This window comes from Colobus angolensis, unplaced genomic scaffold, assembly GCF_000951035.1.
Source record: "Colobus angolensis palliatus isolate OR3802 unplaced genomic scaffold, Cang.pa_1.0 Scaffold439, whole genome shotgun sequence".
Taxonomy (NCBI): Eukaryota; Metazoa; Chordata; class Mammalia; order Primates; family Cercopithecidae; genus Colobus; species Colobus angolensis.
The window spans coordinates 1,633,474-1,648,372 of NW_012117810.1; the positions used below are offsets into that span (position 1 = coordinate 1,633,474).

At 48.2% G+C, this 14,899-nt stretch overlaps 1 protein-coding gene across 3 annotated transcripts in view; it reads right to left on the bottom strand.

The window, feature by feature from the left end:
• Positions 1-5,074: 5,074 nt before the first annotated feature.
• CFAP45 (cilia and flagella associated protein 45) overlaps positions 5,075-14,899 on the bottom strand; it is a 28,315-nt gene continuing 18,490 nt past the window's right edge. For 2 of the 3 annotated variants that reach the window (XM_011957205.1, XM_011957206.1), the window contains 5 exons: positions 13,528-13,674; positions 10,383-10,496; positions 9,589-9,782; positions 5,644-5,868; positions 5,075-5,271 (listed from right to left, as the gene is read on the bottom strand). In XM_011957205.1, coding sequence (XP_011812595.1) covers positions 5,193-5,271; positions 5,644-5,868; positions 9,589-9,782; positions 10,383-10,496; positions 13,528-13,674 — 759 coding nt within the window. In that variant the 3' untranslated portion in view covers positions 5,075-5,192. Of the gene's footprint in view, positions 5,272-5,643; positions 5,869-9,588; positions 9,823-10,382; positions 10,497-13,527; positions 13,675-14,899 lie in introns of all 3 variants that reach the window. The other variant, XR_001003479.1, reaches the window with a different exon arrangement.

The window sequence follows — 14,899 nt, forward strand, 5'->3', positions numbered from 1 at the left end:
ACTAACAACAGCGTGCCAGAGAAAGGAGTAGGGGGTGGAGAGAAGTGGCTAGGGGAATATTTCTGGGCTTGGTAAGTAAGCCAGGTCCCTGCCAGACATGGCCTGAGAAGAGCAAAGCCAGGAGTGACAGTTGATGATTATTTTTTAACTGAGGAAGGAAGATCCTTCAGAACAGAACCTCTTGGGACCTTCTACCCAGAACACCAGAGCACCTCACAGGGATCAGAGCCAGGCCCTCAGGTGGATTAAGCAACTAAAATTGATCGTCCTGAACCATGAGTCTGTTTATGGGGAAAGAAACTTTGTGATGAATTAATCCACAGGTCCAATGGGACTTTGACCTTTTAATTTGTAGAAATAAAACTTACCTTTGATTTTGCCATCTGGATTCCCCAAACACATATCCACAGAGGGGAACTGTGGTCCCCCTCGACCTGCAGGGTGGCCCCAGGCCTGCCTTGATCCACTGGCAGTTGCCCAGGAAGGTGTGTGGGAGCTGGCAGGCGTCAGTATGAAGCCACAGCTGGTGTGTGTCTCATTCAGAGCCTTTCTCACAAAGTTCATCCTGACCAATCCTTGCTCTGCCCTCTGTGTTTGTTTCCTGTTGCCTGGACACCAGGATAGAAGGAGTCAAGGGGAAGGTGGTGCCACAGGGGTGGGGCTCAGAGGCAATAGAGTTCTGCTAGGGCTGCAGGGACAGCGGAAGTATTACCTGGCAGGAGAGCAGCAGGCCCAGCCCAAGGGATAAACTTGAAGATTCCCCATTCTCCCAGTTTCCTCCTCTCCCTGAAATGCTCAGGAGAGTCCTGTGTTTCTAGAATGACAGGCATTTCCCCTCAGAGTCAGGATGCATAGCAGCCAGGGTAGGAGATAGCTGAAGAAATACCATGTAAAAGGAGTCTGACCCTGCCTTGTGTGGTCCCAAAGAGCAGAGCTCGGTCCACGCGTTGGATACACAGGAAGACACATTGACTCAATACTAAGAACCTTTTGGGCATCAGGGCTAATCTGAGATGGTTTGGGTTGCCTTTTGAGGTAGTGAGTGCCCTGTCTCTCAGGATGTACAAGCTCAGATTGTCCAACCGCTTGACTAGAGTCTGCAAAGGATATTCAAGCATCAGAGGGTCTTTGGGGTCCCTTTCTGCTTTGAGATTCTAAGATATGGTGGCCATCTCCACTACACAGGGATAGTCTTTCCCAGGGACCATGCAGGAAAGCTCATTGGCTCTGGACAGTTTCTTCCAGGCCCAGCTCTTCTGCTCCCCACTTCCATTCACCCCCTTCTGACTCTTCTTTCTGGGAGTCTTCTGAGAAAACCCTCTAAAATCTCAACCCTACTGCTGTCCAGCCTCAAAGTTATCAAAAAGTATTGAGACGATGACTACCCCTTTCTTTAGAGGACATGGGTGAGAATTCAAAAAGAAACACGGAGCTTGCACCTCAAGGAGAATGTCCCAACTGGGAGGGGACAGGTTTGGGGGACAGGACAGAGGGAAGGTCTGAGCTATTTAAGCCAGACAAATCAAGAATAACTCTGCGGTGTCAGAAATGAGGACCTTCCAGGTAACCTTGGCATGATTTCCCCTGACATAGCTCAGAGTCTGGTAGGGGAGGCAGGTTGCCGTAGGCAGCAGCCCAGGAGGGGAAGAGACCTATGGTCTGCAGTGAGCCATCTGCTTCTTCCACAGTTCTCCACCAGGCTCCCACTCTTTGCAGAAGCAGCAGTTAGGAGGAGAGGGAGAGAGAGTGAGAAACAATGAGGAGCTCACTGTCCCTGAGTCTCCACAGCCCACAAATCCAGACTTCTTGTCTGAGGCTCCAGCGTCTCCTTCCACCATCACCTAAACCACGGTCACTCTTCCTCACCCTGAAAGCCCTGTCTGTCTTTGAACTCTCTCAGCCCCTTTCATCTGAGCCTAATCCAAATGCTTTTACTGAGACCAAGTCATGTCCAGCTGTGACTTGAGTCACAGGTGGGGGTGCTGAGGCTTTCAGGGGTAGTAAAGGACATCCCAGCACCCCACTGAGGAAGGGACAGCATGGCTTAGCTACCAGGGCAGCTGCTGAGTCACATCCAGCTAGAGCCGCTTCTGCAGCAGATACGAAAGTACTGAGATCGCCTCCAACCCACAACAGGACGTGGTGTGGGCAACAGGCACATGTGGGCGGGTGGGACATAGATCCCAGCCAGGAGCCAGGAGGCACATGCCTGGGAGGCAGCTGCCTGCAGATCTGACTCAGTGCCCCAGCAGGGAGCCCAACCCTTGGATTCTCTAGAGTGGACTAGTTCAGTCTGACATCATAAGGGCTGGAAGACCCCCAAGGCAGAAGACAGGGAGCTGGGAAGTCCACAGGAAGTTAATATGTACCTTTATACATAAAATAATGTAAAAAGTACATATGAAAAGATCAGATGCCCATATAATAATGTCAATAATAGTGTTGGAAATTAAGAAAAAAGGCTTTATGTTAACAAAGACGATGCAGCAAACTGCACTTCCTACTTATCTCTTACAGCCTCTCACATAGCCCTGTGTTGATTCAGTGGCTTAGGGAGTACACAGAGCTCACCATCTCCCTCTTTGAGCATGAGAAGGAGAAAACTGAAACCTCCTCAGCCAAAAGCACCCCCACTGAAGGTCCAACCTGTAGTAGCAAGACTGAGCCTAGGAACCCACTAGAGTCCTCAAAAGAATGCCCATTTTCTCTTTGTCTCCAGGCCCTAGCCTTACTCGGCAGGCTCAGCTCACACAGTGCCTGCTGGGTCTGCCACTACTATCATGCAGCCTAACCCCACCAGCCCCCACTTGACGCCTGGAGATTTCTCTGTAATTATCCCCACTGCCATTCCTGAATGAGATTGGTAGAGGGTTTATAAAAGATTGCCCAGACGTAGTTGACTGGCCTCAGATCCCAACTGCCTGCCTGGCTCTCAAGAGTGTCAGGCATCTTAGAACTAGTTTCTTACTGGTTCAGACTAGTTCTGGAGCCCATGAAAGCCTGGGTGTGACTTCTTACGAATCCCAAGAGAAGAAATTGAACCTCTCTTCCACTTCATGGGCCAATTCCAAGATGGAGAACTCCTGATGAGAGTGGAAGGATCAACCCTGGGGCAAAGCCCTGAGATTCTCTCCCAAACCATCTTCATTTGCTCAGAAGCGGCTATATTCTCTCTTCTCCAAAGCCAGCCTTTATTTACATAACCTATAACTGCCCCTGTGTCCAGGCCCAGTCAAGACAGTCTCACTCACTTTTAGTAAGGCTTTGGGATCTTCCAGGACCCAAAGACCTATATTTTCACCAGCAGCAGCTCTGGTCAAATGCTGGCCTTACTTTCAACCTGTGGTGTTGGCCCATTTTTGTCTAAGTGGGCTCAGAAGTTAGCAGTGGGTGTGGAATCCCCTTTCTCCTCAATCCTTTCTCCACAGTGGCCCATTTTTTCCAGCTCTGAGATAGATGACTTAGGTGTGAGACTAGACAAACTCTAAGCACCCAGGCTCTTTCTGGCTTTCCTGGGAAAGAGTGTCTCCTGAACTAGGCAAAACCTTGTTCCCTGGTCCCTGCAGCATCAGCTAAGCAACAGGTGATGCTCAGAGAGAACCTTTGCCAGTGTGCCAACTGCAGACGAGTCCCGGAATCCTCAGCGGCATTGCCATGTCTTCTCTCCCATCCGAGGCTGGGTACCACATCTTCCCAAGACCCCTAGGGAGGAAGGCATCAGCTTCTCTAGGAAGGAGGGTTGCAATTAGGGGTGCCAAGCAGGGACAGTGAGAAAGCCTCTTTCCCAAACAGCTGGTGGGGTGGGGCAACAATCTTTCCTGGTGGGAAAGGTGGAGAGGGCGCCTGGGGAAGCTGTGGCTGTCCAGAGGAAAAGGAAGCACAGGAAACAGCTTACCGACTCTCCCTGGGTCCCGTGAAAAGAGGACTCTTGCCTGAGGCCCTCGTAACCTGGAGTTGTAAACATCCAGGACACACCCAGCAGCTTCCTTGCCCCCTCTAGTGCAGGGCCCATCAAGGAAGGCAAGACTGGGTTCTGGATTTGAGAGATGAAACCATCCCCAGGGATAGAGAGGGACCTCATCATCACAGCAGCTGGAGGAAAGCCCTTTCCCCTAGGCATACAAAAACAGGGACATGGCTCCATCCCTAGAAGCTAGCAGTCCAGCCCCAAAGGAGCACCTGACAACCAGGTGAGAGGCCAAAAAGCCAGAGATGATTCCAAAGGTACAAGAAATTTGGTGGAAGCAGCTCGGGGGAGAAAACAGGAGCAGACTGACATAAATGAGAGGCTTCTGAGGGGGCAGCGAGGTCTGTTGTGCTCAGTGAATGTACCTGGCATGTAGTAGGCACTCAGTAAGTATCTGAATAAGTGAATGAATGATTAAAGTATAGTTTGCGGCAAAGTGAGAGAAGTTGCAAACAGATGAAAATTGTTTGGGAGCCCCACCTATGGGAGTGAGGTCGACTGAGGAGAGCCCAGCCACAGGAGGGGCTGAGTTCAGGTAAGGGGACTGGGCTGGCAGGGTGGGGAGTGCAGGGCTCTCAGTGTGCCCTAGTGGGGGATGGGTCAGTGTCTGTGTTGCAGCATTGCCTGGAATTGAAAGGGTTCTGGTGGGAGAGAGCTGAGATGGGCACAGTGAGCTCCAGGTTCAAACATCACTCCCTCCACAGATGTGATCTGAGTCATGGGTGTGATCCTAGTAAGAGCCCTGCCTCACCTGGCCCTGGTGCCTCCTTCACCAGCTCCACCTGGCCAAGCCTTGCCCCAGCCCCTCCCTGAGAGGCATCTGTAGCTGTGCCTCAATGCCCTGAAATGCTTCTGAACTGGGCGTCAGGGTGGAGCAGAGACAAGATTGTGCTGAAGGTTCACATCCCAGGGAATCACAAAAAGGCCAGGAGACACCAGGACAAAGTAACCTCCTGGCTTAGAAGAAACTATCATAGAAGCATCTTCCCATTCCCTTACCCTCAGCACAACGCCACCCGTACTGGGGTCCCCTACAACCTATTTTACTCCACTTCAGTACCTTGTAGCAGCCACATTCCCACAAGAAAGCCAAGCTGTTCCTTAGAGAAGTCAAATAGATTTAATCTGTAACTATGAAATGTCTAGGTTAGCAGCAATTACAGACACCCAGAAACTGGGCAGAACCTGTCCCCCGAAGGCATCCTGAGGGCCACGAAGGCTCCCCTCAGTTCACAGAGGTAGCTGGCAGGATGTTAGCTTTGCGCTCAGCTTCAATGCAGTACTTCTCGGGAAGGCCAGTGGCTCTGCCGGGGAAATGCAGGCAGGTATAAGGAAAGGTGCTGGACCAGACAGGAGGCGGGAGGAAGCAGGCTCTGGATGGGGTTTACAGAACCTGGAGGACTGCATCCCCCAACACTGCTCTCATAATCCACCACCGAAACATACATTCATGCCAAGTCTCCAGCATCCTGCCAAGGAGCTCCCAGAGAGCCAGCAAGACCCCATCCCAGGACTTTCTGCTGGAGCCCCCTTCTGAGGGATGAGGCCTGGGTGGGGATGCTCCCTGAGCATCTCTGCCATGGCCCTTCACCCCCAAATCCCATGCTTTCCAGCCTGTGGTGCCATCTCTTTGGGGGAGGGAAGAGGATCTGGGGAGGGAGGAGATTCCAGCGCACCTCAGCTCTTCAAGCTTTTTCCTCTTGATGTCATCGATGCGCTCACGGCGTTTCTGGGCCTCCTCTTTGAGGCGCCGGCCCTCCTCAAAGGTGGCAATCCGGTTCTGCACCTGCTTCTGCTGGTTCTCTCGCACCTGGCGCCGGAGCTCGTTGGCATGCTGTAAGCGCCCTGTGGCCTTTTTCTCCTCCTCCAGCCGCTCCTTCTCAATCTGTTCTCTCTGAGCCCTGGGGGAAGGAAACAGGAATGCAATGAACTCAGCTGAGCTGACCCAGGCCAGGAAAAGTGGTGGGGGAGCCTCCTGGGTGGGCTCCTCCAGTAGACATGCCTCAGAGACCGCAGCCCTCTGTGCTCCAGCCCCATTTTGTAACTCAAAGATCAGCCCCAGAAGCTGCTGCCCATGCATCCGCACTTCTCCCACCCAGCGAGAACTAGCTCCAGGGTCGCATGACTGGATGTCATGGGCATGCTTAGAAAGGCCCCCAGTTTGGTTTGATGCTCTGCTTTCACTGTTTTGAAATTCTTAATAATTTTTGAACAAGGGAGTCCACACTCTCTTGCTCTGTCACCCAGGCTGGAACCCAGTGGTGCTATCATAGCTCACCGCAGCCTCAACCACTTGGGCTCAAGTGATTCTCCCACCTCAGCCTCCCAAGTAGCGGGGACCACAAGAGAGTGCCACCACACCCAGCTAATTTGTTGTTTATTATTTGTAGAGATGAAGTCTCACTATGTTGCCCAAGCTACACATTCTTAATTTTCACTGGGCCCTGAAAATTATGTAGCCAGTCTTACACCCAGAGTTTCACCCACTGGGAGATATTGTTGTTCCTACTTCTCCCTGATAACAATGCTTAACTCCTCTCCAGCATATCCTGAGATTTCTTCTCTCTCCTTCCTTCCTTCCTTCCTTCCTGCTTACCTGCCTGCCTGCCTTCTTCCTTGCTTCCTTCCTTCCTTTCCTGCCTCCCTCCCTCCCTCGATGCTTGGAAACGTAAAAGATGCGGTAAAGGGTCATGCTAACTCCACCCTGGTTACTGGAGGAAGGAAGGAGCTCATCCTGATATCTCTCAGTTCTCTTCCTGATCCACCTCTCCAAATTTCCCTTAGAAACCTCTTCCACAAAAATACTTCATGGACCATGACCTCAGGGAGAAAATCACTAATGGCAACAGGAAAGGCTTAGAAAGCACTCAAATGAAATGCATTTGCATCTCAGAAAAAAATGCATTTATAGGCCTTCTTAAGCTAACATCTAATTTTGTTCTCAACATAATTTAAAAAATGAAATGTAAAATCATCTTAGGCAGGAATTTCTCACCTGCTTTCCTCCCCTAGAGTCACTGATACCCCAACAAAAGGTACCTACAACACTGCTTCATTTCCTCATTTCCCTCTAGCTTTCTTCCAAGATCCACCATACATGCGGCATCCTCTCTACTCCCAGCAACTCTTTCCATCATGCAAACATCTCCTAAAATTCTACACCTTCTACAGAGACCTCCCAGTTTACCTGAAGAGAACTGCTGGCTTCCTCAGCCCTCTGTATCTAGACACCAAATCCTGACTGCCCAGACACATCTCTGATAGCAGGAAGACTCTCTCCTCTTTCCCTTGCCATTATTTTCCTGTGTTTGGAACAGTTTTCTATTGTTTCACCCTCTTCTGAGTGAAGGGGTAAGTGTGGAAAAGGGGGACTTGTATGTGTCACTAGAGAGCCCCGGTGGTGCCAGGCAGTTGAAAATCCAAGTGAGGACGAACCTGGTTGTTCCATTGGGTTAGGGCAGTGCTCACAGAGCCTAGCTACGTTTTAGAATCACCTGGGAGTTTTTGAAACATATTCACGCATGGGCCTCATCCCAGACCATTTAAATCACAATCCAGGAAGTGAAGCCTGGTCATATTTTTCAAAAGCTCCCAGACATTTCTAAAAACCACTTGGTAGGGGAAGTCAGCTATCTCTGCTTAGTCAACAGGCTGAGAAGTATGGACATCCCTCTGTCCAGAAACAAAAGTCCACATATAGGCTGGGCATGGTGGCTCGTGCCTGTAATCCCAGCACTTTGGGAGGCCGAGGTGGGCGGATCACGAGGTCAGGAGATCGAGACCATCCTGGCTAACACGGTGAAACTCTGTCTTTACTAAAAATACAAAAAATTAGCTGGGCATGGTGGCGGGGGCCTGTCGTCCCAGCTGCTCCGGAGGCTGAGGCAGGAGAATGGTGTGAACCCGGGCGGTGAAGGTTGCAGTGAGCTGAGACCGTGCCATTGCACTCCAGCCTGGGCGACAGAGTGAGACTCCATCTCAAAAAAAAAAAATTCCACATATAGGCCATACAGGAGGCCGTGCTTCTGAAGCAGAGAAAGTTGGATTTGGGCAGCGGCAGAGAAGCTTTTGAGTGAAAACATCCACCACGGTGGTCACATGGCCCTGGAGACACTAGGCCTGGATACTAACCTACAACCACAGGTAAAGTTGAACTTCTCCAAAAACGCTGGTCTAGCTTTAATAACTGGCTAGTGCATATGCTCCAGGCAAATGATGCAAAGGAAAGACAAATGGGTCGGTAGCAAAAGTAGGACTTAAATTTCTTTTCATTAATATTTATTAGTGCCTGTTAACAGCAACACAGATGTCCAAGGGCATAGAGGCCAAGGAGGAGAGGGGAGACATCTGGAAGGCAGTCTGTAGCCCAAGGGCAGAATCTTTGGGGGCATTTAGGAAGCTACTTTCTTCACTAGGTGTCCAGTGACCATGGCACAACCCTGGGGGCAGAGAAAGTTACAGACCCAAAGGGCATCACAGCAGGGGGGACATGCTGGGGCCTGCAGTCCAATAAAAGGCCAAAAATCTGGCTCTGGTAAGGACAGAGGTTCCTGAAGACCTGCTCTGCCTTTAGTTAGCGGTCTGGGTAGCCTGGTCTGGCATGCAACTAACTACCCATTACCAAGAGGAAGGACCTAGAGCATATGAACCAAGAAAGTGATGCTATTCTGTTTAATCTCTACTTATCTGAGCATAATGTCTGTAATTTTGTATCTCCTCAATTGAAATTTTGCTTGGCTTGTTTCCTTTTGAAAAATCCTGATGTTGTAGGGTCTGAACCAGAGCAAAAAGACAGTCATTCCCAGTTAGACCAGGAGAACACTCCCAGGGACCAGGTCTGGGGGTGGCAGATCTGACTGGTGGAAAATAGAGCAGAGAGGGAAACCAATGGAGGCTGTGACTGTTGACTGCTCTGGTTGAGGGAGCAGAACAGTGAGAGATGTGAACATTTAGCTTGCACTTATGTGTTGAAATTATCATTGAGCCAAAAGGGAAAACAAAAGTAAAAGGATAAAGAGCTACCAAGGAAGAAAGATGGATTGATGTAGGTACGGTCCATCCAAACACAAATCTCTAATACCTTTTCCTGTGGAATGGGCAAGAGCAGTGTCTTGTTAATTTCTAATGTCCTCCATGGCATCCAGCACAGAGCCCTGCATTTCTGTGCTTTATATTTGTCAAATGAATGGCAAAAGGCTCCCTTAAAGTCCTGCTCCAATGACTCACAACCCTTAGTGTCTGAAGTTCTTATCTCTATCTTTCCTAAACCACTCCTCTTGCAGTTTCATCCCTAATTTGCAGGGGGACATGAGTCAGAGGGCAGCAGAAGGGACCAGATTTTTACCTTTATTTATACTTTTACTGCTCCAGGGTAAATAATCCCAGTCATCGCCAATTCCTTAAGCAATTCCAGGTGCTATCTCCCAATTCTCTAATCACAAAATTCTTGGCTCAAGTGAGTTTTAAAAGTTTCAATCGTCCATCTAGTTATAATGATCCCACCAACCCAGACAGGATGGACGAGCATCTGTTAACATGCCAGACAGCTTCTCTCTATCCAATATGGACCATCCCTGCTATAGTACAAGGAAAGGAATCCAAGGTTCCCAGGCCCCTCCTACCGAAGAATCCTCTCGAACTCATCTCGATCCCGTTGCACCTGAACAGCCAGAGCATGCTCCTTGAAAGCCACCTGTTCGAGCCGACTTTTCCGCAGCTCGGCCTCTGTTTCCATCTTCTTCTGCGCATTTTCCTTTTCCTTTCTGCGCCATTCTCTGTCTGCAACCTCCTGGTTGCGCTTGGCCCGCAGGGCATCCTGGGAAAATTGGCAGGAGACCAGTGAGGGCACAACATAGCTGGAAGTACAGACCAAGTGCCTTTAAGAAGACACCTACTTACAGGCTCTGACAGTCTGCTTTGAAAAGCACCATGAATTTCTCTGGCAGCTAGTTATTCTAGGAAAGGATAAATGGAATACTGTCATCAAACTTTTGGGTTAGAAGATAACCTGAGGGGTCATCTTGTCCTTCCAACCCACTCATCCCAGTTCTTTCCCTGTACCTCAGACATCTCCAGGCAGTCTTGAAATCACTTCTAATTTCAAAAACTGCTAATGATGGAGATACCACAGTTTCCCCTGGTGACACATTTCATTGGTTGGTTAAGGTTGAAAGTTCTTCTTTATGGAGCAGTGAAAAACTTTCTCTTGAACCTTAAGCACATGCTGCACTGCCCAATCCCTGCTGACACAGGCCCTGGGAGCAGGCCCACCCTTTCCTTCTCAGACTACTGAAGTCTAGGTAACTTGCATCCTTTCCTCCACATCTCCACCCTCGAGGCCATTCTACAGGCTGTCAAAGGGATGGATAGGCAAGGGAATGGGAAAAGTAGAGGGAAGTCAAGACTAAGCAGGTACCTGTTCTGCCTGGTAATCTTGGGCCTTCTCCTGCATGGCCCTCAGGCGGGCGATCTCCTTCTCTTTCTCCCTCCGGATTCTCTCCTGCTCAGCCTCAAACTCTGCTTCTCGAGCCTGCCGGAAGGAAAGATCTTGTAGAACAATTGCCATTGCCCAGCCTTGCAGAGTGAAACAAAACCCCTACAACAGACTTTCCAATATCCCCCCTACCACTTCCTGACTCCTTTTAAAATAGGACAAAATGAGGCCAGGCACCATGACTCATGCCTATAATCCCAGCACTTTGGGAGGCTGAGGCAGGAGGACTGCTTGAGCCCCAGTTCAAGACCAGCCTAGGCCACAGAGAAAAACTCTGTCTGTACTAGAAATCTAAAAATTAGCCAGGCATGGTGGCATGTGCCTATAGTCCCAGCTACTCGGGAAGCTGAGGTAGGAGGATTGCTTGAACCTAGGAAGTCGAGGATGCAGTGAATCATAATTGCATTACTGCATTCCCCTGGGCAACAGAGCAAGACCTTGTCTCAAAATAAATAAATAAGGTAAAATGAATTTAGCAGTGTATGAACATAAAAACAATTAACATTTATAAAATGCTTTATTGTTTATAAAACACTGTCCTATGTGTCATCCTGGAGAGCCCTCACAACATTTCATGAGACAGATATTATAGATGAGGAAACTGATGGTCAGAAAGATCAAGGGTCTTGCCCAAGATTGCACAGGAAGTAAACTACCTAACAGGATTTGAACACAGGTACCCTGACCCTGGCTTTCACACTCCTTCCACTATGTCATAGACAATTTTCAAGTTGCAAGGCTACTGGGCCAAGAAACAACAGTGGTTTTTTGCCTGTCTTGTAAAGTACAGCAGGTGGAGGTTATCTCATTAGTGCCTGGGCAAAGAGCCAACCACGCTTTGGGCAGTCCCACAGTGGTTACCAGATACGTAAAGAATGAACCATCAAAATTAGCTCCCTTTCTACCTCTCTGAAAAAACACACATATCCTTAAAAGCTTCCCAAGCCCAGCTTCCCAACTGCCATTCTTAAGCAATCATAAGATGAATGGTGCAGGCTGGAGGGAAATGTGACCTTAATAAAGAATCCTCCCAGCCCGACATGGTGGCTCACACCTGTAATCCCAGCACTTTGGGAGGCTGAGGCAGGCAGATCACGAGGTAAAGAGATCAAACCAGTTGGGACCAACATGGTGAAACTGCATCTCTACTAAAAATACAAAAATTAGCTGAGCATGGTGGCGCATGTCTGTAGTCCCAGCTACTCCAGAGACTGAGGCAGGAGAATCGCTTGAAGTGGGAGGCAGAGGTTGCAGGGAACGGAGATGGCGCCACTGCACTCCAGCCTAGTGACAGAGCAAGACTCCATCAAAAAAAAAAAAAAAGCCTTCCTTGGCCCTCATTTTACCTGACCAGACTTCTGTGAAGCCCAGTGAGTTGTCCCTGTAAAGTTGTACAGGGCTGTTGCCAAGCTGCTTCCTCTGTCCACCCTGCCCTAGATAGCAGGACAGGGAACTCTGGGTGTTTCTACAACCAATCTCTGCTTTTAGCTCTGCAGGGGCAGCCCTGGCTGCAAGAATAAATACCACCATGAAGTTGGTAAGGGCTTGTGATATACGTAGATACTTATGGTGGACTGTGGACATGCCCAAGTGCCTGATCCTGTGGCCAGTCTCCCGCCTCTCCCAGCTACACTTTTCCATGATAAAGACAAGATATACTCCTCTCTTGCTTAGAAATTCATGGTGACTCCTTATCATTCCACCTTTCTAGTTCCACTCAAGGTCCAAGACACCCCAACAACTGCTCTTAGGTCTCCATCTCACCACCCTCATTTCTTATTATGTCCACTACAAACTCTCTGCTGCAGCCAGAAAATATGTGCACTAACTCCTACACAGAATTAGCTCATTATCCCCACCTTCATCCACTTGGGAAAATAGTGGTTGAGTTCCAATGGTATAGCATTATTCTAGGTAATTTCAGCCTAGTCTGAATGGACACATATTGAAGGATCCAGTATATTTTGAATCATCAATGACTATTTCACAGGATTATTGTAAAGATTAAAAGAGATAACACATGTTAGCACAGAGCCCACGCACAGACTAGGTGCTCACTAAATGATAGTTATGTGGTTGTTATTATGTAGGAATCATCTATGTCCCCAACCCTGCATTCTCACTCTATTGCTTGCATAGAGTGTCCCCAGCATCCAATAAGAATACTAAAGCCAATAAGTGAGCTTAGCTGAGCTTCATTTTCTGTGGTTGTCTTCAGAACATATAGGTGTACCAAATATGCCATTCGAATTATACTCACACCCTCCCCTTGGCCTTCTTTAAAAATCACTACTATAGAGGAGCATAGAGAAGTAAAATGTGTTTCTGTCATCATGGAATTTCAAAACTAGCAAGGCAGACAAGACCAACACATGAAGAATATAATAACTTTCCTGCCACTTTGAGTACTTCCCCTTCTTTTTATATAAATCCACGTTCACTTTATCTAAACCACTCTTAAAAGCCTTCTTCTACTCTCCAAACCCCATAGATCCCAATCATTTTATTACTCAACTTTGCCCCAGAATGAACTGACACATTCATGAGCTACATTCATCTGCAACTGTTGGTATGGTTCTCTTCTCCACTGTGCATTTGCTCTGTCTTATAGGTTCTTTGGTGGGAGACAGGGGAAGACTATTTTCTGAGTCTAGCACCCAATACAGGATGCCCAATATAGGCATTTGCACAAGAAATTTATGTAACCTCTGACTCATGATTACCAGGGGTATAATTATGCAAGTCATGACAAATCCACAAAAAACCTACTTTCACCAATGGTTTTAGTTTTCTTTTCTGCCTGCACATGGCCCTCATCCCAACTTCTAATCAAAGGTGTTAATGAGGATAAAGCTAATTTAGGTGTCCTTTCTAGGCTGTCTCTGTTAATAAACAAGTGGCCTGGCTAAGATGAAGAGACAAAGAAGCCAGGCTTTTGAACTAAGGATGTGCATCGTAGAATGAAGGTGCGGCTGCCTTCCACTGAAGTTCCCTCAGTTCTCGGCCCTCCTCTCCCTGTGACAGACATTCCATTTCTAGCCAAAGATCCCAGAAACCTAGTCCCTACCATCTTCTTCTTGGTGAACTCCATCACCATCTGGTCCGCCAGCTTCTCCTGAGCCAGCAGCTCTGCTTTCTGTTTCTGGTTTTCATCATTGATGCGCTTAATCTCAGCTTGCATCTTCAGTTTTTGCTGCTGCCTTTGTTCCATGTCCTGCCCGCAAAAGAAAGAGAGCCTCAGAGTACAAAGAGGTAAGACGAGAAGCCACTGGCATCCAGAGATAGAGAGACGCAGATCGGGGGGCGGGGGCGGGGGACAAATGCATTGCCTGCCGTCTAGTGTCTACAACCATCCTTTCTTAAAGCTGTTTTTTCAAGGGTCATCAATGAATTTGGTCTTCAACCAAATGGCCTCTTTACAGTCTTCATCCAACTTGACTTTGTGGCAGCCCCTGATGCTATTGATCTCTATATTTTCAGGAAGCAGAAGCTCTTAAAGTTCCATGGAATTGCCTCTCACATGTTTTGCTAAATCCCACCCCTGTGGCTTTGCTCATGGTGCTTCCTCCTGCCTTCAATTTCCCTCTCCCATTTAAACCCAACTTTCACTCTCCAGTCAATAGTGACGACTGAAAGAATACCTATTGCCCTAACTGAGTACTTTCTATTTCTTGAGCACTGTACACAGACTATCTCTAAATGTGTCCTATTTATGACCTAAATATGTCCAAAAATCCTAAAAGGTAGGCCTCATTATCTCTCTTGCTCCAGTAAAGAAAGTGCGGCCCAGCATTGAAGTGACTTCCCCACCGGCCACACAGCTTATAATCTCTAGAGCTAAAATTTTGAAACCTGTTCTGTGTAAATTAAAGTATCAACCTTCTCTGGAAATCTTGCTTGATTGCCTCAACTTTCAGTTCTCTCTCCATTTCTAAATTCCCTCTGCACTTAAGGTGGCGCCACACCTCTTATAAGGTGATCATACACTGCCTTGCAGGTCCCCACTCATTTCATATGTGTTTGCTCTGCCCCAGTTACAGGACAAGGGACCTTGTGTCATAAATCCTCTCTTCCCCAAAAACATGTAGCCCAATGCAAGGAAAATAGCAAATATTCGATAACCCATTGCTAAATGAGGCAGGGAAGGTAGGACCAAAGTGAGAGGCATGTGAGAAAGAAAAAAAAAAAAAAGTTCTTAGATGCAGAGAAACATTTGACGGAGATCAGAGTACTAACGTGAACAAGGTCCTTTTTAAGGAAGGATCCCCCTGCCTTTCCCAGCCCTGAGCCTTCAATGTCTCTCAATGATCATACCACTTCTGAGCCAAGCACATTCTCAGGTGCAGAGGGGCATTGGAATTAGGGGAAACAGCTGGACCCCCAATCACCTCCAATCAATCTCAGACTCCTTAAGTTCTTCTATTAATTAACTCACCCCA